The sequence below is a fragment of the Cervus elaphus genome, chromosome 25 (assembly GCF_910594005.1).
Source record: "Cervus elaphus chromosome 25, mCerEla1.1, whole genome shotgun sequence".
NCBI classification, from domain to species: Eukaryota; Metazoa; Chordata; class Mammalia; order Artiodactyla; family Cervidae; genus Cervus; species Cervus elaphus.
In genome coordinates, this window is record NC_057839.1 from 65,681,627 (window position 1) to 65,707,351 (window position 25,725).

General features: G+C 44.1%; 1 protein-coding gene across 3 annotated transcripts in view; it reads right to left on the reverse strand.

Moving 5' to 3' along the window:
• The window catches only part of ADCY2 (adenylate cyclase 2), a 442,181-nt gene that overhangs the window by 207,157 nt on the left and 209,299 nt on the right, over positions 1 to 25,725 (reverse strand). For all 3 annotated transcript variants that reach the window (XM_043887179.1, XM_043887178.1, XM_043887177.1), the window contains exon 4: positions 13,750 to 13,899. In XM_043887179.1, coding sequence (XP_043743114.1) covers positions 13,750 to 13,899 — 150 coding nt within the window. The remainder of the gene's footprint in view (positions 1 to 13,749; positions 13,900 to 25,725) is intronic.

A 25,725-nucleotide genomic window follows, 5' to 3' on the forward strand; every position in this document is an offset into this window, starting at 1 on the left:
CCCTTCTATGACAATGAGATTAAAACAACACACATTCATAGTGACACCTCAGCCAAAATTGTACTAGAAACTTTTGGGGAGAGGCATATGGGCCTGGAAGGACAGGAAATGGCAGAGTTTTGCTGTTTACTCTTTCTGAAGATTTAGTGCGGTCAAATATTACTTCCCTGAATAATCATGTAAGCAAGCCTCATAACAGAAAGACGCATCTGACAGCATCGGGGTTTGTTCAGAGCTGACTCATAAGAACACTTAACCTGCAGAGAGTTCAGAAGAGACAGAAGGAAAGATGTGTGAATGGTGAATCAAGATGGTGTGTGATGGATCACTCAGGAGTCCAGGGCTTGCTATAAATTGTTGAGGATCCTGTTTGGGGACCAGCGGTAATAACCAAGTTAAACCAACTACTTCCATGTAGCTACATAACTAATATGTGCATGATAAAGGTTGAACTTAGAGAAGACAGGAAGTGGGGAGGGAGAAAGAGAGCATAGGACACACCGATGTGTCTTGTCAGCTGGTGCGTAACAGCACGTGCCCGGGCAGGTGACTCAGTGGTAAAGAATCCGCCTGCCACTGCGGAGGATGCTGGAGACGCGGCTTTGGTCCCTGGGCTGGGACAATCCCCTGGAGGAGGGCATGGCAACCCACTCCAGTATTCTTGCCTGGGAAATCCCATGGACAGAGGAGCCTGGTGGGCTACAGTCCATAGGGTTGAAAAAGAGTTGGACATGACTGATTGATTGACCTGAGAACTGGCCTACTCCATGCAGGGAATTGTGCCAGGTTCTATGGACATAAGGAAAAATAATGAAATAATAGACAGCCTTTGCCACCAAAGAAGTCACAGTCAGGTTTCAGGAGTGGGCCCCAGGCAGGCCTGCTAGAAGGGTGATGACGCCTTTGGGAAATTCACCCACGTCATTTTACCTGGTGGTGAAGGCAGCTGCCACGATGGTGGCCACGTTCTGACTCCTGACAGATGGATGGGAAGGGTCACTGAGAGCAGCCCAGGCAAGGACGCCTTCATGGGTGGCACCCTGCATCATGTGACTGGACTTTGCATTTTGTTTTAATGCACCTCTCTTCCTCCAAACATTGGATCTTGTCCCGGAGTGACAAAGATGTCACACGATTAGCTAAAAGTTGTCCAAAGAATGGTCATTTCCTTCAGGGCTGAGATGCCTGCAAGGTCTGGGGCCTTAGATCTCATCTGATTGGTCTGAGCTCATTCTACAGTCAATGATAAAATATTCCTGCTTTTATTCTACACCACTATCCTAGAGAATGAAGTCATCTGGCATGTGCTGTGTGTGTGCTAAGTCGCTTCAGAGGTATTTGACTCTGTGTGACCTTATTTATTGTAGCCCACCAGGCTCCTCTGTCCATGGGATTCTCCAGGCAAGAATACTGGAGTGGGTTGCCATGGCTTCCTCTAGGGTATCTTCCCAACTCTTCCCAGGGGATTAAATCCATGTCTCTTACATCTCCTTCAGTGGCAGGTGGGCTATTTACCACTAGTGCCACTTGGGAAGCCCTTGTTGTTTCTATTTGGGTTCAAAACTTTCTAGTAGCCATCACCAGAACAAGAACCAGCATACACAGGACACTCCAGAGTGATTAGTAATGTACTCCAGCAACTGAGCTCCTCTCTAGAAAAATCAATCAATTCCTCTGCCCACCCCTTCCTGAGAATCGAAAATTCAGAATAAAAGAAAGACACTCTGGGGAAGCTATATGATACAAGACAACCTACTAATGGCTTAAAATGGACTGCCAGAGATGTCACAGTAAGATACGTAATACACTACTGCTTTCCATCTTGGGCAAAGAAAGTCTTGACTGGGGGCTTCCCAAGTGGTCTAGTGATTAAGAATCCACCTGTCAATGCAGGGGACATGAGTTCAATCCCTGGTCCAGGAAGATTTCACATGCTGGAGACCAACGAAGCCTGCACACCCCAACTACTGAAGCCCGCATGCCCTAGGCCCATGCCCTGCAACCAGAGGAGCCACCTCAGTGAAAAGCCCACATACCGCAACGAAGAGTAGCCCCCGCTCACACAGCAATGAAGACCCAGCGCAGCCCAAAATTAATTAATTGATTTTAAAAAGTCTTGGCCAGTTATAATAATTAATCAAGGATTTTTAATTAATTAAATATATGCAAATACCTACTTATATCATGGCAGTGAAAGAAAGAAAGTGAAAGTGAAAGTCTTAGGCGTGTCTGATTCTTTGCAACCCCATGAACTATACCATCCGTGGAATTCTCCAGGCCAGAACATTGGAGTGGGTAGCCTTTCCATTCTCCAGGGGATCTTCCCAACCCAGGGATCAAACCCACGTCTCCGGCAATGCAGGCAGATTCTTTACCAGCTGAGCCACAAGGGAAGCCCAAGAATACTGGAGTGGGTAGCCTATCCCCTCTTCAGCGGATCTTCCCGACCCGGGCATTGAACTGGGGTCTCCTGCATTGCAGTAGAAAAGCTAAGCGGTAAAACAGGAGCACTCTTGGCCCCTCTTTCCTGCTAGGCGTGTCAAAGGAGCCGTCAGTACTCACAGCTGCCCTTGCTCACCTTCTGCTCAATATAACCCTCTGCCCCGGTGACAGGCAGGTTGCCAGGACTAGTGGTCACTTCTCCACACGCTGCCCTCTGAGACTCACCTTTGGACCAAGTTGAATGCTGGCCCCTAAACTCCCTCCTTTGGCTTCAACTGAACCACACTCTCTGGCCTTACTCTCACATAATGGGTGATCTTTTTCAGTGAATGGCTCCCTGTTTTCCTCTTATTTCTTCTCAAATACTGGTGTGCTTTGGGGATTGGTCCTGGTTCATTTTTGTCTTTTCTAACCCTAACCTCTCCCTAGAGACTCTCATTTTGTCCTTTAAAGGCCGACTATACACTGATGACTTCCACATTTACATTTTTGGCTCTGGATTTTATTTACAACTGCCAGCGTGGCGTCTCCTCTTGGACACAGACCAGGGATCTCAAACTTAACTGTTCAAAACTCATCTTTTGATTTCTACACCACTCCCAACCCCCAACCAACATCACTCCCAAAGACCCCGAAATCTAAGAAGTGGCACACCAACCATGATCCAAGGGCTGGAATTTTCATTTAGGAATTTTTCTTGATTATTTTATTTTCTTCTCACCCGACATCTAATCCAACAGTGATCTATACTGGTTTCATTTCATAGTAAGTCCTGAATATGTCCACTCTGATCCAAGCTCTTCCTAGCTCAGGTCTGCACTATCGCTAGAGCTTTCAGGAGGTCACCCAGCCTGCACTTCCACCTCAATCCATTCTCCGTCAGTTGCCAGAGGGATCCTTTAAGAATATTAGTCAGAAAACCATAATTCAAAAAGATACATGCACTCCTGCGTACACAGCAGCACCAGTCCCAGTGGCTAAGACACGGAAACAATCTAAACGTCCACTGACAGGTGAATGACAAAGATGTGTACATATATACACAGTGGAATATTACTCAGCCATAAGAAGAATGAAATAAACCCATTCGCAGCAACATGGATGGACCTAGAGATTATCATACTAAGTGAAGTGAGCCAGACAAGGACAAATATTGTATGATATCACTTATATCAGGAATCCAAAAAGTGATGCTAACGAACTTATTTGCCAAACAGAAACAGACTCACAGACATAGACACCAGACTTGTCGTTGCCCAGGAAGGGGAGGGGGATGGGGGAGGGAAGGACGGGAATTTGGGATTAGCAGATGCAAACTAGTATATATACCTATATTAAGGGATGGTCCTGCGTATAGCACAGGGAGCGACGTTCAACATCCCTAGATAAATCATAACGGGAAAAATAAAAGAATGTCGATATGACCGAATCACTCCTCTGCACGGCACCAACTAACACAGTGCTGTAAATCAACTACACTTCAATTAGAAGAAAAGATACACATAATGTTAGCCAGTTCCTGTCACCACCTTACTCAAAACGCTTCTGTAACTTTCCACTCCACGTCTAATAAAGCCCCAAGTCCTTCACTCACCTTGCGAGGCCCAGTATGTGGTCCGGCATCTAGCTCCTGTCTCCCCCTCCACTCTCCTCTCTTACCCGACAATCCCACTGACTTCTGTGTCCCCCAAACAGGCCAATCTGGTTCCTGAGTCTGGGCCTTTGCAGGCCTACTCCTGCTGACAGCATTGCTCATCCTGTCCTCACAGGGATGCATCTTCCCGGGATTCATGTTGCAACTCGGCTGCCACGTCCCCAGAGAAGCCCCTGGTTGGCCCCTCCAATGTGTCTCTGTGCTTATCCCACTTAGCTCTGTCACAATATCTTTCTGCATCTTCTCATGAGAATTCTGCCTTCAGACAGTTATGGTCCATCTCCTGCCATTCTAATATAAGCCCAAAGACACAGGGGGGCTTTAGCCTACTACTAAAATACTACTCTGTTCCCTGGGCTAATCCCCTGGCACATGGCAGATAATCAAAGACAAAACTGTGAAATAGAAGTTTTCAGACAACTTAAAAAGGGAAAACTCCAGAGAATAACACCATTTGAAAGCATACACACAGGAACAAAATTCTAAAGCTCCTAACTCATACTTTTCAATTTGTCAGAAACATTGGTGGGTGCCGTGGTTCGGCAAACACAGCCCTAGGGCCGTGCGAGGTATTTTTACCTGTGACTGTGCTCCTGGTGATAAACTATTAAACACAGCAAATCAATCACTTCCCATGCCAGTGAGTTCAAAAAGCCTTCTTCCCCATTATCAGGTATCCTGGGCTACCTGTGATTACGTCTGCAGGAAGTAAGATACGATCGCAATCACAGGAGACTTGACATTTGACTTTGATTTTGAGTTTTCTCTGGTGCCTGACACATACCAGAAGAATGGAGACTGCCACCAGAAGGACTGATTCTGGACTCTTTTTTATTGGGTTTATTTTATTCATGTCAAGTGATGTTGATCCTACATGACTATTTCCATTAGATTATTTTTTGCCTAATATACAGTCTTGTCGGCATCAAAACACTGCATCACAGGGTATAAAAAACAACCAATCTCCAAGGGAAACTGACAACTTTCAGAAGCCAAAAATATCACAACCAGGTGCTCTCCTGAGGGTGCAGCTTCTATTTGTGTGTGTGCGTATCTGTGCTTCTCTAGTGTTATCAACTGGCTTCCCTGCTGGCTCAGTGCTAAAGAATCCACCAGTCAATGCAGGAGATACGAGACACAGGTTCGGTCCCTGGGTCAGGAAGATCCCCCCTGGAGAAGGAAATGGCAACCTGCTCCAGTATTCTTGCCTGGGAAATCCCAGGCACAGGGAAGCCTGGAGGACTACCGTCCATGGGGTCACAAGAGTTAGACACGACTGAGCAACCAAACAACAGTATTATCAACAAAGACTAACCTGTGATGATCTAGAGTAATATAAATGTCCCCCAGGTGCTTCTCCAACAAGACAGGAGGATGGCTTCCTGACCATGGACACTGGATAGGGGTTTTGCTCAAGTGGCTTACAGGGAGGAAATTTCTGGAGGTTTTATTTTACCATATAGCTTTTTCTACTGTGCTAAATCGTTCAGTCATGTCCAACTCATTGAGACTTTATGGACTGCAGCCTGCCAGGCTCCTCTGTCCATGGGATTCTCCAGGCACAAATGCTGGAGTGGGTTGCCATGCCCTCCTCCAGGGGATCTTCCCAACCCAGGGACTAAACCCAGGTCTCCCACACTGCAGGCAGATTTTTTACTGTCTGAGCCCCCAAAGAAGCCCAGCTTTTCTACTGTCATTACACAAAGAGGCATTTGCATATATTTAATTAATTAAAAATCAGCTTGATTAATTACTGTAACTGTATTTTACTTTTTCCGTTTAGAACAGGATGTCTATCTTTTTACAAATGAACACTAGTGCTATTTTGAGCCCCTATTACTAGCCTCCTGCAGTGGCAGTCTTCATTAGGCGTCAAGATTTGACAGTGATTCCAGCTGTCTTCCTCCTCTTTGCCCTTGATCATCAATGTAGAATTGTTGGTTTCTCCTTAAAGGAGCCAGAGTATACATTCACAGCATGGCCCTCGTTGCAGTCTTTGAAAATATGTTCTAATCCCATCCATTCTAACTAAAGGACTCATCAGAAAACATTTCGGGCTTGATGGTTTGAGAGTTACTTACATATTTTTTCTGGAATTCATTTTCATTTCTCATCAAAAGTACCCATAAGCCTCATGGCATAATACACATTGCAACATCCTGAAATATATTACCCTGGTATTTCTCAATGAGACATAATATCTGAGCTTCGTGAGAACTGAAGCAATCAGTAGGATACAATGCAGTGCAAACTGTGCAAGCAATTCTTGAACTCCATTCTGATGCACTCAAATGGTTAACATCGTGAAGAGAACTCTTTAATGAAATCTCAACCCTTCACTGTTACAACTTCCGAGTAAAACAGGTGCTATCTTGTACATCATTCGAGCTTTCACTAAGGAGTGCTGAGAAAAAGTGGACTATGTCCTCTCCATCAAGGGAATGATGCCTAGAGAATAGTAGGCAACTCGTCACTTAGTAACACAGAAAGAAGCAGTGACCAAGAATTATACAAGTACAGCTTCTTCAAGGAGGAGACACCAAAGGAAAAACTATACAATCGATTATTAAATAAAACAGATAAAAAGTAGATGGGGGTGGGGCTGGGAGGAAAGTTTCATTAAAGATCTTTGAGGACACAGGTGGGGTCAGCCTATCCAAACCAAACTGTACACACTGTGTGATGTTTTATGTTTCTCATCCTCTGCTCATTGGAAAAGACCCTGATGCTGGGAAAGATCGAAGGCAGGAGAAGGGGATGACAGAGGATGAGATGGTTGGATGGCATCACTGACTCAATAGACATGAGTTTGAGCAAGCTCCAAGAGATGGTGAAGGACAGGGAAGCCTGGCGTGCTGCAGTCCATGGGGTTGCAAAGGGTCGGACATGACTGAGCGGCTGAAAAACATTCTCTGCTGTCTTTGCTGGTCGCATATCCTACCCAAAGGTCAGGGTAACATTTCTACTAAAACTTGCTGCTTTCACGCTTCAGGAACTGCAGTGAGAAAGTCTCACTAGCTTGAACTCTTCTTGAGCTTACCTAATTCGGTTTTTATCAAGAGGCATATACTGTGAGATGCTCCACCCTGGACTCCATGTGCCAACTAAGATGCAGACAACTGGGATAAATGGCAAGTCCTGTAGTGTGGGCAGCTATGTGGTTGCTTCACACCATCCATTCTGCTGGTGAAAAGTAAACTCCGCAACGGAGTGACATGGGGCTGATAAAAAAGGGTTTGGAAGGACTCTCCATCACATGTTCTAGCAGACACAGCAGAACTTCTCTCTGTTCGATCTGTTTGCTTCAAGGGAACTTATTATGGAGAGCACTCAGGGGATGGCATAGCCGGCACCTATCTCTCCCTCCAGCGTCAGTGAGGTCAATGGTTTGGCCCAGGGTGGCAGCTGATTTGTTTAATGTTAGGGCATTATGCCATTAGATATTGCTTTGCCAAAAAAGGTCCATCTAGTCAAAGCTATGGTTTTTCCAGGAGCCATGTATGGATGTGACAGTTTGACGATAAAGAAAGCTGAGCACCAAAGAATTGGTGTTTTTGAACTGTGGTGTTGGAGAAGACTCTTGAGAGTCCCTTGGACTGCAAGGAAGTCAAACCAGTCCATCCTAAAGGAGATCAGTCCTGAATATTCACTGGAAGGACTGATGCTAAAGCTGAAGCTCCAATACTTTGGCTACCTGATGTGGAGAGTTGACTCATTTGAAAAAATCCTGATGCTAGGAAAGATTGAAGGCGGGGGGAGAAAGGGACGAGAGAGGATGAGATGGTTGGATGGTATCACCGACTCAATGGACATGAGTTTCGGTAAATTCCAGGAGTTGCTGATGGACAGGGAGGCCTGGCGTGCTATAGTCCATGTGGTGACCAAGAGTTGGACATGACTGAGCAGCTGAACTGAACTGAACTGAGGGCATTATGTCATGATAATTCAATATGCAAGACCAGCTCATGATCACTTTCTTAACAGGACACCATTTTGAATGCTAGAAAGACTCTGAAATTTGGTAAGAAATTAAGCAGAACAACTTCCATCAGAGGAACTAAGACATGGAGAAGTGAGGGAATTTGACCAAGGTCATACAAAAAGAAAACGTAACCAGGATTCAACTCAGGTGGTCTCCCTACAGGGTCCACCACAGAATGGAAATCCAGCCACAGACAGATTTAACACTGTGGCTTCTTGCGGGAATGACCTTTCATGTGAATTTCTAGCATTCTCATGGGCAACATGGTGCTTACCATGGCAATGCATAACCTAATGATGTCGGATAAGTGTTTGATGATGTTTTATGCTTTCTTATGTAACTAGTAATGGTAAGCAACACAGTTAACTTAAAAAGTCCTTCATGGCTAAGGAAAATCTCTATTCTCAAAGATAACTCCAAAAAACTTAGGCAGAACCAACATGAGAGGCAGAAATATCCACACTTAAGAGCTGAGTGGTCTTGGACAAGTAACTTGACAGTTACTTTGACTTAAGTGGGAAAAGAGACTTAAGTCATAGAGTTCATAAGTATATTAAGAAGATGGGCTGGTTGGCTGAACAATGGACCTGTAAAAAGCACCCTGTTCGACTAATAATCCCCAGAACCCGTGACTATGTTACGTTACATGGCAAACCCAGAACTTTGAAGATACAATTAAATTAAGGACCTTGAGATGGGGAGATTTTCCTGGATTATCCATATGGCGGGGAGGCAGGAGGGATAATGAGAGTAGGGAAAAGATGCAAGAGCACAATCAGAGATCTGAGAAGGGGGTGAAGAGAAAGACAAGGCACAGAGAGAGGGGAGAGAGAGACTGGAATCTGTGCTGCTGAATTTGAGGATGGAGGAAGCAGCTAGGACCCAAGGATGCAGAAAGGCTCTAGAAGCTTGAAAAGGCAACTGGATTCTGCTCTCAGAGCCTCCAGGACTCCAGCCTGCCAGTACCTTGACAGAACTCATGAGACTGATTTAGAACCTCTGATCTCTAGAACTATACAATACTGAATTTGTTCTGTTTAAGCCATTGGACTTGTGGTCATTTGTTACAATAGCAATAGGAAACTGATACAAATGTGAAAGAACTAAATAGACAGCCTGGCACATTGAGAGGACTCAAACAAATGCCATTCCTTCTTTTCTCCATTCCCTCATGAAAAGGGACCACAGTTTAGCATCCCAAACCTGAAACAACTCCAACACACTCTACCTAGCATTTTAAATGATTTATGCAATACATCTGGTAATGCCCTAATATTACTGGCTATCATATCAGGATAAAGATGGGTACATTTTTTATCTACCCAACCATGAACACAAAAGGACCACTTGCTTGTTCCACTGAAATCTGCACAATTTTGCCCCCAAGGAAACACAGGAAGCCTACTGGTTCACTAAGCCCCCACAGTGGGGAACAGATTCAGGAATAACACAGTGTCCCCACCTCACTTGACTAGTACTCTCCACTGAAAGGCATATTGTATCATATTCAGTCCACAGGGTGTTTCCAGAAGAAGGCAGGCCACATAAAGATTCTCACAATTACATTACTTGAAAACAAAGACAACATATAAATTGAAGAGTGTTTATTTTCTCTCTATAAAAAAAGCAAACCTAGTTTTCAGTCCTACAGAGGCCACATTTATTTCCACTGCCCCGGCAATTAAGAGAGAGGGTTTCTGTTTTGCCCTGACTCCAGCTCTCATCAATTTCTGAGTGTCTATTACATTCTCCAGGGAGAAACACCTCTGTTGACTGAGGTTTGATAAAGAGCCTCTATTGCACTGACATGGTGCACAAGAAATGACTTTTACTGCAGGATGTGAAACTTAAGACAAAAGTCAAAACACACCACTTTCAGGCCCCAAAGGCGGCTTCAGTACTAATTGAGTGCATTAAGTTTCTCACTTACTAAGAAAAAAAAAATAGTGTTTATCCATGAGGGCATTTTTAGGGCAAGAACACAAATACTGAGAAAATCTCTGCTAACATTTTTCATTCCTTCTTCTCCTCAAATCTCAGAGTACAAATAGCCATGTTGTTCAAAAATGGTTTTGATCACTAGATTTTCCTCATTTGCATCTAGGGGAAAAAAAGCACAAAATCTGAAGAAAAGAAAGTACAGAGCTGAGTGATTTTGAAAAGACTGCAGAATCCCTAGACCCTTCCCAGTAATCTCAACTATCTGTTGGTAACCCCTAGCAGGGCTGCAGAAGGACCAGCTTCCTGGGCTCACAGGACATCTGCCCTCTTCCCCAAGGTCTAAGCGTGGCAGGGGCGAAGCTGTGAAAGGCGCCCAGTAACTATTCAAAATGGCGGCCCTCAGCCCAGGAGCGTCAACTCATTCTGTGGTAACTGCAGATACAACCTTAAAATGGATGCCATAGATTTTACCCAAATGGGGGCTGAAACAAATCATCTTGCAGCTACTGAGCACACCCCTTACCCCTGAATGAAGCACTCTCAAGGACACTGTTGTTTGCCTCAGTGACTACGAAGGAAGCAAATATACAATATACATATAACATATACAGATATCTATCTATAGCTATAGACAAAGATATATATACAGAGAGAGATAGATATCTGAATCACTTTGTTATACTCCTGACACAGCGCTGTAAATCAACTATACTTCAAGAAAATTTAAAAAAGAAATGTTTTGTGGCAACAGACAGACAAGAAATGACATGTGGAATCCTCGGACCTTAATTTGGTCTGCGGCCACACCAGTGTCGAGGTCTCGGAGGCCACTCTTCTGTATGAAGGGCACCTAGCTTGCCATTGGCTAATTTTTATTTGTTTCCTTAAATCTATACATTCATACCTTACTGATTTTATTAACTATGGGATTTTTTTCATTCCCACTTAATTACACGCTGGTCTGAAAAAAACAAAAGAAAACTATGGGCATTTAGAACAAATTTTCCAAAATCTTAACAAAAGTACTGCATTATGGGCCTCAGACCCTGAGAGCTGACTCCCAACTTTGGTAGCAAAATTCATACATTGTGTCAAATTATATTTTATTAAATAAACATCACTGGAAGGACTGATGCTGAAGCTAAACCTCCAATCCTGTGGCCACCTGATGCAAACGGCCAACTCATTGGAAAAGACCCTGATGCTGGAAACGACTGAGGGCAAAAGGAGAAGAGGGTGGCAGAGGATGAGGTGGTCGGATAGCATCACGGACTCAGTCGGCATGAACTTGGGCAAACCCCAGGAGACAGTGAGGGACAGGGAGGCCTGGGGCGTTGCAGTCCATGGGGTTGCAAAGAGTCGGACACAACTTAGTGACTGAACAACAACAACAAAGTATAAGTTCTTCTTTTTCTTCAAAGTGTCCCTTTTCTCCTTACATATTTAAAAAAAGATCCTTGACTCTTTTTCCTAGAACTTGTAAATAGATGCCCTAATAGTATCTCCCGCGATGGTCCCATAAAGTCTGTAACATGAGATGTGCCTCACTGGTCTAGTTCTGGAGCCACGTAAGGTCAGAGCATGGCCTTTCTGACCACACGGACCCACAGATCAACATGACAAGGGATGACACCTGCTCTTGGCCGCTCAAGGTCTCTTCATGGAAAGAGGCAGTATAGAAAAGGTCAACAGCCTGACTTAGTGTTCTATCAAAGCTGGTACTATAAATATTAGGTTATGTAATCCGCTGACTTGGAATTTCAGTTCTTCCTAACCTTGGCGAAGGTGATGGAAAAGAAAGTTAAATATGACTGGCAGGACCAAACTTATCCCGTCACCACTGTTTGAAAGAGGAAACTGTCTACCCTAAGTCACTTGAACTCTGTAGAGGGAACAATTGTGAACACTGAGTGCTGTGTGTTGAAACTACAGAATTTTCTAGAACCTAGATTTGAACCATTACTGAACGTGGATAAGTGCACAGTATATGAAGTGGTACTGGTTAACTGTCCCATGTTAACAACTATCTATTTCTCTTAATGCAATCCAGAATTTGATATACTTAGAGACCAAAGAAGTAAACTGTAATTACTGAATACTTTTACTATACATGTTGCAAAACAAAATGTTTTTAAAACAAACCATGAGATTTGCTAATATCAGTGAGAAAGCAATATTTACAGCCACACCCCAATGCCTAGAATCACGCCCTCCACAATCTAGGTGCTCAATTAATATTTATTGGATGAACAAACAGAACTCCCTGTTTTCAAAAAGGAGTACAATTACTATTCATCAGTTCATACACAAATAAAAAAAAGTCTAGTATCAGTATCTAAGGGATTGTTTTTGCTCTCACCACCATAATACATTTTAATGAAATTATATAAAATGGACTAAATACAATTTAACGAATAATAGTGACACAATTATGTGCCAAATACTGATGAATGCACTCAGAGAAGGGACTGTGGGTTTCACACTAGACAGTCATGTTAACCATCATCTTTAGAGATGGAAACTGGGTTCCTGCTGATAAATTTGAAAACTCAAGGGCAAAAAGAAAACTTTTCACGTGGATCTTCTGCTGAGACCTGAAGTTAAATGTGTCAAGTACAGGACCCCCTCTTGGTTTCCCCTCCAAAGCAGGCCTGCTTCATCTGCTGGCCACCATCCTGGATGAGACCACGTGGCTTTGCTCCTTACCGCCCTGATTTAGCTCCATTTCTTATATTTACAGTCTGTCATCAGAGCCTATGTATTCTCCTAATGTATGTGTCCACATATCACCCACAGCAATGACTGTAGGACAGCCCCTGACAGCACAACTAGTTCCCTACCAGACCCTCCCCCCCCGCAACTCCAATCATCTCCCTCAAGGACAAGTTCAAGCATCTCATCTCATTTAATCATCTCATCCCATTTCAACATCCCAGGTGGAAAACAGGCACTATATGAAGTGTTGTTGATGGCACAGGCAGATTTCAGCTGGGACAAACCCTGCCCACAAACACTATCACAGAGAAATGTGCTGTAACCAACAGTGAGTGTCTTACCCAAGTGTCACTGTAACAATCATCATTCTGTCATCAGAGCCTATGTATTCTCCTAATGTATGTGTCCACATATCACCCACAGCAATGACTGTAGGACAGCCCCTGACAGCACAACTAGTTCCCTACCAGACCCTCCCCCCCGCAACTCCAATCATCTCCCTCAAGGACAAGTTCAAGCATCTCATCTCATTTAATCATCTCATCCCATTTCAACATCCCAGGTGGAAAACAGGCACTATATGAAGTGTTGTTGATGGCACAGGCAGATTTCAGCTGGGACAAACCCTGCCCACAAACACTATCACAGAGAAATGTGCTGTAACCAACAGTGAGTGTCTTACCCAAGTGTCACTGTAACAATCATCATTATCATTATTATTTGAATTTCCCCAGCCATGTGTGGATGGTGGCTGATGTAGCTGTCAGCATGTGGGTGATCCTGGGGGAGGGGGCTGGGTTTGAGTCTGAAGATGCCATTTCTGCTCTTTGGTTTACGATTCAATCCACTGGGCATACAGCCCAAAGCTGGGCGGGCAGGACAACCAGACGGCTACCCTGCTTTCCTGCTGATGCCTGTGCGTGGATGCCTGTGAGCACCCTCGCCATTAGCAGTGACAACATCATCCCAGTAACATCTCAGATAACGTGGGAGTAAGACTGCACGTGTATTTTACCTGCTGACGTTTTTCAAACTCCAACTTGATCCGGGACTTGATGCAGTTGCACGTGTCCTGATAGGTCTGCTGCAGAGCAAGCTCCATGAGATGCTTGTGGTACGCCCCCGCCAGGTTCCCACAGATGAAGATGATCACGTTGGCCAGGATCTGAGGACACAAAGAGCCACTCAATAGGGTGAGCATTTATCGTTTACGAACACAACAACACAAGGTACATGGGCAACAGTCTCCAAAGAGATGACTCTGCCCAAGGTTAATTTTATTTCTGTACCAAAACTAACATTTTTATTTACTTAACAAAAATGGGTCCCATCTGCTTCTTGGATCCATGCCCTCTCACAGGTGATTTTGCTGTCCTCCCTTATCTCTGGGCTCAGCCATGTGATTCACTTGGAAGAGAAGCTATGACAAACCTAGACAGCATGTTAAAAAGCAGAGACATTACTTTGCCGACAAAGGTCCATATGGTCACGGCTATGGTTTTCCCAGTAAGTCATGTATGGATGTAAGAGTTGGACCATGAAGAAGGCTGACCCCTGAAGAATTGATGCTTTTGAACTGTGGTGTTGAAGACTCTTGAGAGTCCCTTAGACTTCAAGGAGATCAAACCACTTAATCCTAAAGGGAATCAGTCCTGAATATTCATTGGAAGGACTGATGTTGAAGCTGAAACTCCAATACTTTGGCTACCTGATGCAAAGATCTGACTCATTAGAAAAGACCATGATGCTTGGAAAGATTGAAGGCATGAGGAGAAGGGGATGACAGAGGATGAGATGGTTGGATGGCATCACCGACAGGATGGACATGAGTTGAGTGGACTGCGGAAACTGGTGATGGACAGGGAGGCCTGGCGTGCTGCAGTTCATGGGGTCGCAAAGAGTTGGACACAATTGAGTGACTGAACAACAACAAATGTGATCTGCTACAGCTAATGCAATGTAGGTGGGAGTAACTGAGAGCCAGATCCATCCAAGGTTTAGAAGGTCTGGCATGTTTGGGGTGCCTCTTTTGTATCTCATCAGGAAAAGAACATGCCCTGACCAGCCCACTGGTCCCAGGAAGATGAGGTACCCTTAGAACAGAGACAGGCAGCCAACCCATAGTCCACTACTGTGGGCACTGAGATTTCATGGTTCTTACACAGCGTTATTGTGACACCAGGTGACTGATACAGACTGTCGTCACATGGAACCTGTGTTCACTGAGTCTAGAGAAGGGATAGTCCCCATTATCTAGTATTTATGTAAGAATATGCTGCTGCTGCTAAGTCACTGCAGTTGTGTCCGACTCTATATGACCCCACAGATGGCAGCCCACCAGGCTCCGCCGTCCCTGGGATTCTCCAGGCAAGAACAATGGAGTGGGTTGCCATTTCCTTCTCCAATGCATGAAAGTGAAAAGTGAAAGTGAAGTCGCTCAGTTGTGTCCGACTCTTCGCGACCCCATGGACTGCAGCCCACCAGGCTCCTCCATCCATGGGATTTTCCAGACAAGAGTATAGGAACCTTTTAAAGAACATCATTTGTTCCTCTGTTGATAAAAACAATTCAGGATCACAAAAATTTGGGGGGAAACAGAAAATACAGAAAAATTGAAAACAACCTATAAATGTCCTGCCCAGGAAGAACACTCAACTGTCCATACGATCTTACTTTAGTGCTTTCACCCTTTGCTTCTGCAAAAGGACCATCTCTTACTTCACTAAAGATTCTGCAAACTGTGTCACTGCTGGGTTTGCTTTGAAGAACAGCAAGCCAAAGAACGCAGGAACGAGAAGCCCTAACACAAACCAGATGGCCCAGAGACAGGAGAACTGTCTCTCTCCTTATTGGGTGCAGCGGAAATAATAATAATAATAACCATGCTTATCTATGAGAGCTTCTTTTTTTTCCTTAAAAATGCCATCAAACAAAGATGCAGACATTTTAGGAAGTCAGTTCCTCCAAAATAAGAACCAAATGGAAGCAACGGAATTGAATGAAGCCATCCTCAGTGCCCTGGGCTCCCCAGCAGGGAGTACGAAAGGGGTGTCTCTGTTACCAGTGACCCAGTGCCCTGGCAGCTTTGCAATGTCAAGGTTCTTCAGGAAAAGCCTTCTTTTGGTCATTTGTTCTTTAGTCTGGGCAATGGATGTGGCATTGCTTCAAACAACATGTAATTCCAACCCTCCATGGCTACGATAACCGGAAAGAATGCATTTATGGATTTTTATTCAGATATGCAAAGGAAATGCTTAAGAAATAAACAGCTAAGCGTTTTAATGCCAAGTAGTTATGGCATTTCTCTTCTGATGGAAAATTTAATCAAATTACAAGCATTTTCCTGACACCTGCTTTCATCCTAAAGTTCCATATTCTAAGGTTAATAGAATTAGTCCTGGTATTTTAACAACTACACACATTTACAAATGTGATTGATGTCTCAGAGCATTTTTCTTTCAAAAGGGTGCATTCATATTATGACTCTAGGAAACCTAGGGCACAAGGAAGTGATGCGGTTGAGATTTTCTTTTCAAAACTAATATCACAGCATTTTGTTTCCTAGAAGACTGTTAAGCAGAAGACACAGTAAAAAATCCTATTTCCACAATGTTGGATTGATTTCATAACATCATACTGTCTTGATGCTTTCTTTGATCTGATTGCTTCATTTAGCTACGTTCACATCTGTCAGAAAATAGGAAGGGAAACTTGGCCTCTCAAGGGATGTCGTGAAGAAAATAAATTGTTTAAGTAATAACAGCAGTCTGGGTTTTCCCTGAAGATGCAAACTAGGCCTTGAAATGGAGCGTGACCCATGCTCCAGAGTCTGCGCAAACTGGACTCCACCCACTCGTTACAGAGGCCGGGTCCTCTGTCACTTTCCACATCCCGGTCGTCACTTGATGTGCGTAGGGCAGGAGTCATCAGCATTTGTCTGTGATTCTCAGGAGATGCATAAACCACCAGTCCTGTGCTGGTGGGAAGGCTGGTATCTACCAGCAAACTGGTTCTGTTTCTTTCATAGTATCATCATTGATCTTCCAAACATACCTCATTTCATCCTTGCAAGAGTCCATAAAGTAAAACACCCAGGAGGGTGGCCCCTCTTGTTATTTCATCTTATAGGTGAAGAAACAAAGTTCTAACATATTCAGAGACCGGAGGGCAGGCTCCTGAAGGCTCTCAAGGATTGCCCTGGACCATTGCCATAAGACCAAATTTGGCTTAAATAAAACATGGCCCCAGGAAACGAGTCAGGACAGGTTCACCCAACGCAATTCAACTCTACTTGGGTGCGGGGAAGGTGATTCTGAAGAATTTCCAAAGAGACCTGTGGAAGCGCTGAAAGCAGCTAACACGGTTTTCCTTTACAGAGCATTTGCATTTGATGCTATAAAGCGCCTCCATCATTTAAGGTCCTTTTAAGCGGCTGCAGTTTGGAGACCACGCTGTGGTCCACAGAGCATGTGATTGTGATGCTGGAGTTGTTGGTGCATCCATGTACTCTCAGAGTAAAGTAACAGAAGTGAGGCTGTTTCTAACTGGGTCAGGTGACCAAAGAAGAATGAGCTGAGCAGTGTTCTTCCTTTTTGATAAATTAACTTTTATTGGAGTAAGGTTGCTTTACAATATTGTGTTAGCTTCTGCCATACCCCTGCAAAGTGAATTAGCTATTTGTTGCTGTTTAGTTGCTAAATTGTGTCCACTTCTCAGATTCCATAGACTATAGCCCACCAGGCTCATCTGTCCATGGGATTCTCCAGGCAAGAATACTGCAGTGGGTTGCCATTTCCTCTTCCAGGGGATCTTCCCGACCCAGGGATCGAACCCACGTCTTCTGCATTGGCAGGCGGATTCTTAACCACTGAGCGACCTAGGCAGCCCGAATCAGCTATATGCATACACATATCCCCTCTTCTTTGGATTCCCTTCCCATGTAAGTCACCACAGAGCATTGAGTAGAGTTCCCTGTCCCATTCAGTAGGTTCTCACTAGTTAATCTATTTTATCTACATCTGTGTCTTTAATTCCCATGCAGGGTTATTTCACCTGGGAAAAGGACATTTAAGGAAGGGAGCTCACTGTCTTCAAACATTTGAGAAATTATCACAAGGATTTGGTGACCACTCAGGTCCTCTGTGACTGTTTTTAAAGAGTTTTAAAATTGTTCAGTACTCTCATTCTTATCTTAGGTTCAGGGCAGTGAACCTCAGGGTTCACAGAGGTCAGCAGTCGGCGTACATGCCAGCTGAGAGTGGGGTGAGGCTCCTGGTACTGGGGAAGCCCCATCCCTCAAAGCCATGGTTTCTCTATGAGTGAACTGTCCAGGGCCGGGGAAGAAAGGACATCACAGAATTTAAAACAGGTCCTCAGCTTAAAACAAACAGATCATAAATATGCAAAAACACCAATTATAAGTCAAAGGAAAATAAAAGGAATTATAAACTTGATGAACAGAGCTGCAAATGAATATTCAGCAAGCTCGCTGCATCTCGTTTGCAGCAAATTTGGCTTAAATAAAACAATGCTCTCGCTTGGGAGAGAAAATGATCAGATACAATCTCCCTTAACTGAGCTCTCAAACACGACTGCAGAGAATCCCCATCCCATCTCCTTGGTATTTCCTGCAACCCCCAAAGAATTACATTTGCTCTCTGCCCTGGCCTCAGGATCTCTGCTTTTTATCAGTCTCTTGTAGTTTGGTGGCTAAGTCGTGTCCGGCTCTTTGCAACCCCATGGACTGTAGAAGATCAGCCTCCTTTGTCCTTCACTATCTCCCAGAGTTTGCTCAAATTCATATCCTCGGTGATCCATCCGAGGAGCCATCCAATCATCTCATCCCTGCCCCCTTCTCCTCCTGCCCTCAATCTTTCCTGGCATCAGGGTCTTTTCCAGGGACTCGGCTCCTTGCCTCAGTCTTTTAGAGCAGACCAGACCCTCGGTGCTTTGACTAATAACATCCAGCGACTTTCAGATCACGTGTTGGAATCTTCTTCTAATTTAACATCCTCCAGATGAGGAGGAGTAGAGTCAGAAAGGGCTTCCCTGGCAGCTCAGTGGTAAAGCATCTGCCTGCAATGCAGGCAGACATGGGTTTGATCCCTGGTATGGGAAGATCCCCTGGAGAAGGAAATGGCAACCCGCTCCAGTATTCTTGCCTGGACAATCTCAAGCTCTCAAGAGGAGCTTGGCGGGGTGTGTTCCATCGGGTCACAGAGTCAGACATGACTGAGCATGAGCATTGTGAGAGTTAGAAAGTATTATGGGCTGAAAGCGTATACTGGGGGTGGGGGGTCCTTCCCACAGGCATACACTGAAGCCCTACCCCCAGTGTGATGGTGTTAGGGGCTGGGGCCCTTGGGAGAGAATTTGGTTTAGATGAAGTCTTGAATGTCCACCTTTATGATGAGATTAGTGTCCTTATTAAGGAAAGGAAGAGACTCTGTCTGTCTTTCTGCCATGAGAGAAAGGGGGCTGTCCGCCAGGAAGAGGGCCCTCACCAGAAGTGAATCATCGGGCACCTTGGTCTCAGACTTGCCAGCCTCCAGAAATGTAAGCAGTAAGTATCTCTTGTTGGCACCCTCCCCCCAACCCCGCGCCCCCACCTCTGGTGTTTTGTTATGGCAGCCTGAGCTAAGACAGAAAGTTCAGAAGAAAACTGAAAGAGCAATCACCTCAACAATGGTTGTTAATAGGCTTTGGTTTGTTCAACTAGAATTAAAAACTGGGTGTCAAATGCAATTTGATTTCCTATGGAAAAGGGCACTAGCAATAGATAGTACTGTTGGCCATGGTGATTATTTTCATTTTTCTCTTTTCTGTTAGAGCTGTTATTATTAAGTCTTTTTGAAAAGCATACAGTTTTTAAGACTGCATACATCACTTTTGAATTATGCTATTTTTTCAGCTATATTTGGGATAAAGGGCTAAGGCTAAAGAATCTCCTTAGGGTTCAAGTTCAGTATCACAGCTAAGTAAAATTGCAGAGGTGTTTGAGAGTCACTTCCTCGCTCAGCTCATTACAAGCCAATAGAAGAGACTCAAGATCTTGATAGAAAGTTTCTCCCACAATTAAGTCATTGAAAACACGTCTTCCCTAGAAGAAGGGAAAGCTGACTTCACCAGGCAGAAACCCAGACTTGGACGTATCAGCTCAGGGACTGCAAATTTGAAACTGATGGGGAGAAAGCTGGCTTGATTAATAGTTTATAATAATGAAAAGAAGACCAAACATCGAGTTTCCAATATTTAGAACTCAGTGGAAGGAGACTGCTGAAGCCTCCTTCCACGAGATCCGTAGTTCACATTGCTTTGCACATATGTTCTCTTATCCAGTTTGTCCCTGATTTCAAGCTCGTGGAAGAATTTTAACTTTCCGAGCTTAGTTCCTCTCCACCACGGGAAGAGACAAGCAACCAAAGAAACTCTACGGAGGGAGGGACCTGCTACTTCCATAACTCGCAATCCATCTCCAGTCCCCAGAGTGGGCGCAATCATTTCTGTCTTGCTGATTATTCTGCAGGTCATTTCTGCAAAGCAAGGCTCGCCGACAGTTTCCTCCCCACTCCCTGTGTTTTACAGAGCTGGACTGGGAGTTCACCTGTGATTACAAAGCACTTTGTAAAAAAAAAAAAATATATATTGTCCAGACTTTCCTTTTTATAAATAATTAATGAGTTAATTAATGTTGCTGTGCTGGTCTTTGTTGCTGCAGAGGCGTTCTCTAGTTGCAGTGGACGGGCTCTAGGGGGCTCAGTAGCTGCAGCTCGAGGGTCCTAGAGCATGGGCTCAGGAGTTGTGGTGCATGGGCTTAGGTGCTCTGAGGCCCGTGGGATCTTCCAGGACCAGGGATCGGACATGTGTCTTCTGCACGGGCAGGCAGATTCTTAACCACGAAGCACTTTTATTACAGACAGTCTCTATCTGGTCCAAATTGCCTTCTGCCCCACAGCCTGCTGGCTCAGTGACATCTGGATGACTACATCTGACACTTGGTCAGCCAATCAGTGATTAACTGAATTTTACATGTTTACCAATACCCAACAGAAGCCACTATCTCCTTGGTTTTTGTGAGTCCAGAAAGTTGAATGAAGGTTAATTGTTCTAAACAGGTTCCACTCCCTCAGAACCCCAGGGGATCAAGTGATCCTGGACTGTCCAACAGGCTTAACAGACGCTGGCTTCTGTGTCCCCCTGGCCCTCTGCCGCATGTGACATATACACAGTAGAAGAACATGCTCTAAGTGTTGCATCTCACGCATTTCTAAACTTTAGAAACATGTAATTATATACTACTTAAAACCGAAATTTTATTAGCCTTGAATCAGCTCCCTTAAGGATTTGCACTAAGCAATGTATAATTTGCCTAATTCTGGTGATTTCAGTAGACATAAAAGTGAAAACAAAAGATATCTGCACACACTTTATTTTCCATTAACTTAGATCATCTCTCTAATTAATCTGGATCAATGAAATTTAGCTTCATTTAAACACTCTACATAATTCTCTTTGCTTACTACCATTTTATAGGGGGCACATCCATTCATTTAAAAATTGAAGAGCCAACAGGTGTTCAGATTCAGTCAACGACCACATGACCAAGGCTCGCAGACACTCCATCTTGTGCAGCTCGGTTTAAGATGAAATGATACATCACTTCATGCAAGATAAGTACATCTCTTCAGCTAACTGCACGAGAAGGGAGGCAGGCCTTTCATGGTTACTCAGGGTACATTTCCTTTGCTATCCCATTGGCAACTTACATTACGACCTGCTTGTGACGCCACTTCAAATCTACACCATAGGAGATAAATTACAGCTAAGCAAACCAAGCATAATATACCCTGCCAATGATGAATGAAGAAGACACCTTATGAGGTTAAGTTAAATGGACCTAAATGTAGACACCAGATGTACCATGACAGCAAAGGGATGAGTTTGTCAAGGGCAGTAACAGGACAGGTTTAGCACAGCCCATCCTGGACGTGGACCTAAACCTGACATGAGCAAGTGCATTCATTCAGAAGTGATGGATTTGCCAAGTCCTGTGCAAACAGTCACAGACTCCAAATACAGGGCAAAAAACAATGAATGCTGTGATTCTCAAGGTCTACCCTGAATTGCCCTTCTTAGTCAGACCAAAAAATATTCCATCAAGTCATGCTGTGATTAAAGAAGATAAGTAACTGCTTAGATGCAAAACCAAAACCTTCTGAGAACTGGAAAACAAAAAAATTTCCTTCTGCAAATGAAACTAGATGTTTCATTAATGATACTAATTATGTGAGGGCATGCCTGGCAGCAGCTTGCCTTTTAAGAGGATAAAAGGCTGAAATGTCCTTGAGAGTAGTGTCTCCCCCGAGTGTGCTCCTGGTTTCTCACCACTTTCTTTCCTCTCCTTCTGTGTATTTTCCTGAGGCGTGGGTACTGAAAGAAGGCAAACTTGAATGTTAACCACTGAGACCTGACTCCGACTTCTGGACAATTTCAACCAGAGAATAGACATTGTGTGTATGTGCTAAGTCGCTTTAGTCATGTCTCTGACTCTTTGTGACCCCATGGAGCCTGTAGACCACCAGGCTCCTCTGTCCATGGAGTTCTCCAGGCAAGAACATTGGAGTGAGTAGCCATTCCCTTCTCCAGTACATTACCTCATTGGTACTCATTTATTTTATAACTGGAAGTCTGTGCCTTTTGACTGCCCTTCACTCAATTTCCCCATTCCCCAGCACACTATTGAGTCTTTTTCTACTTTTAAAAATTGAAATGTAGTTGATTTGCAATGTATAGCCTTTTTCACATTATCATAAGTAAAATCCTTATATTTTTATAACGAAAGAATGCGCCATGATTTTGATTGACAGACCTTTTGCAAATATATTTTATCTTCGGATTCTCCTAATATTCTTAGGAGGAAGGAATTCATACCTCCACTTGACAGATGAGGAGCTGTTTTGAGAGCATGTAAATGAACTGACTGGGGAACAGCCAGTGGTAGAGCACTGATTCTAGATTGAGTCCTTCTGGTGGCAACTACTCTGTTTTCTGTATGTCATGATTTGTATGTCAATGATTTCAAGATCCAGGAAGCTATAGCAGATGTAAATACACTCTCCTATAAAATCATGAGGCTCCCCAGGTTGCTCAGTGGTAAAAAGTCCTCCTGCCAAGCAGGAGATGCAGGTTTGGTCCCTGAGCGGGCAGATCCCCTGGGGAAGGAGATGGCAACCTGCTCCAGCGATCGTGCCTGGGAAATCCCGCGGACAGAGGAGCCTGGCGAGCTACAGACCATGGGGTCGCAAAGAGTCAGACGTGACTGAAGAAGCCGTGTACCTGCTACCTCCTGTGATGTCATTTCCTCCCCTAAAGGTAATAGTTTGTATTTACTCATCTGCTTACTGCTTGTCTCTCTAGCTTTGCACCACAAGGGCAGGGATCCCGTATGCTTTATTCCCTTTAGTATGTATTGGGGAATTCATGTAGGGTCTGCCGTAATGTGTACTTGGTATATATTTTTCAAATGTGCTGCATGCATGCCAAGAAAATGTTTATATAATTTTAAGTGAACTAAATTTCAGTCATGTCCTACTCTTTGCGACCCTATGGACTGTAGCCTGCCAGGCTCCTCTGTCCATGGGATTTTCCAGGCAAGAAGGCTGGAATAGGTTGCCATGCTCTCTTCCAGGGGATCTTCCCCACCCAGGGACTGAACCCACGTCTCTTACATTTCCTGCATTGGCAGGTGAGTTCTTTATCACTAGCACCAGCTGCGAAGCCCATATTCTTTAAATGAATGAATATAATCCCTCATATCCACATGATTCACTATATCAGAATTAGAATAATATTAATTCATATACTGAATAAAAATACCTTGTTTTCATTCGACACATATTATTGAGGGTCTACTGTGTGAAGAAAACGCTTATGGTGCAGGGGCTATAATTTTAAGTGAACTAAAAAGGTAAAGATTCTCATCCTCACTGAGCTTAACTTTAAATATGACTTTTTGCCTTGGATCAATCCACCCCATTTTTTGCCCTTAGTATTTGGGGAGAAAGCTTTGTAATTACTTTGTGAGATGTCATCCTTAATAGCAGGGTTATGCTTTGACATATACCTGATGTCCCTTTGGTAAATTCCTGCAAATAATACCTAGGACAGACATGAAGATTCTGAATTCAAAATTGCCCCAACAGAGTTAACCTGAAAAGAATACAGATATATGATTCACCACCTGAAAGACAATGCAGTTCTGGCCAGATTTGGTTCTGATCCATTCGGTGAACGCAAGCCACTAAACATTATAGGTGTAAAAAAGGAGGGAGGTGAGTGGGTGGTGAAGATTTTAATTTTGGAAACAGAGACAGAGGTCAGTCTCTGAGGAAAGCAGTGCTGTCCAGAAGAGAAGGCATCTTGCCAATGGGGTCCAGCAACTGGCCCACCTAGCTGCTGGACCCCTCTAGAGAAAGAGTTAGTCACTCAGTCATGTCCGACTCTTTGTGACTGCCAGGCTCCTCTGTCCATGGGATTCTTCAGGCAAGAATACTGGAGTGGGTAGCCATTCCCTTCTCCAGGGAATCTTCCCAACCCAGAGATCAAACCTTGGTCTCTCACATTGCAGGGGGATTCTTTACCATCTGGGCCACCAGGGCAGCCCTGAGCCATCGGATCCTTCTAGGGGAGACACATGGTGTGGGCTGCAGAGAATATAGTCCTTAAGATATACATTCTCAGTGGGGGCCATATCATCCCCAAATGAACAAGCATTAATTCTTGGGGAAAGCAAAAAAATTAGTTTTTTAGTGCAGGACACATAGCATACATCACATAAATAGCTATGCAATATACCTGTGGTGTTAAAGTTTCATGGGGGTGGGTTAGGGGAAAAAAAAAAAAAACATCTAAAAAGCCTCCTTTGAGAGAGAAGTAATGGAGGAAGGTCAAGAAACATTGCCTTAAACACACAAATCCCCACTCCAGCTCTGCAGTCACCATGCTCACAGGTGACCTTTGGATCAGGTCCCTTCTTGCTACAGAAAGAGACTGTGAGAGAAGATTTCATACAACTAACTGGTCTACCTGATAGGCATATTCCTCAGGATAAATTAACAAATTAGCATTATGGGTTTAAACATTATTCTTTCCCACTTTTGTCAGAGCTTCCCTGGTGGTTCAGATGGTAAAGCGTCTGCCTGCAATGTGGGAGACCCAGGTTCGATCCCTGGGTTGGTAAAATCCCCTAGAGAAGGAAAGGACAACCCACTCCAGTATCCTTGCCTGGAAAATCCCATGGACAGAGGAACCTGGTAGGCTATAGTCCATGGGATCCCAAAGAGTTGGACACGACTGAGCAACTTCACTTTTGTCAGAGAAGATCAGCCTCCCACGGTTGGTAGAGTTTGTATTACTAACAAGATCGCTCTTCAGACTCTCCAAATCCAGGGCCACTCCCTGCAGAGACCAATGTTCAGGCAGACAGACACTACCTGTGCAGACCTGCTTCCCTGGGAGACACAACTGTCTGATGACATCATTCTTTAAAGCAAAACCAGTTTATTTATGGCTCCATCAACCACAGATTGAATTCCACCCTTCTTAACCTTTGTGTCTCTCCCATTTGATAATGTACATAAATTATACCCAGTTCTGTACTGGTCTCTTTCCATCTCTTACAACCATAATGAATCTAATAAAAACATCACCAGACTATATAAATGCAAATTTCATGCACAACCCATGCTCTATTTAGAGAACCAGAAATGTGTATTTTAAAGCACGCTGTTGATGATAAGTACCGTACAAATACATCTCCTGATTTTGTTGTCAGCAATTGGAAAGGCGAGATAAACTTCAATAAGGTCCTTTCCTCACCAGAGCCTGCTGCACCTCCGTCCTGAAATGGGCTGTGTATTAGAAATACCCGATGCTTTAAAAAGATGCCTACGTGCCCAAAGCCCACTCTGGAGAGTCAGCAGATTATCATTAT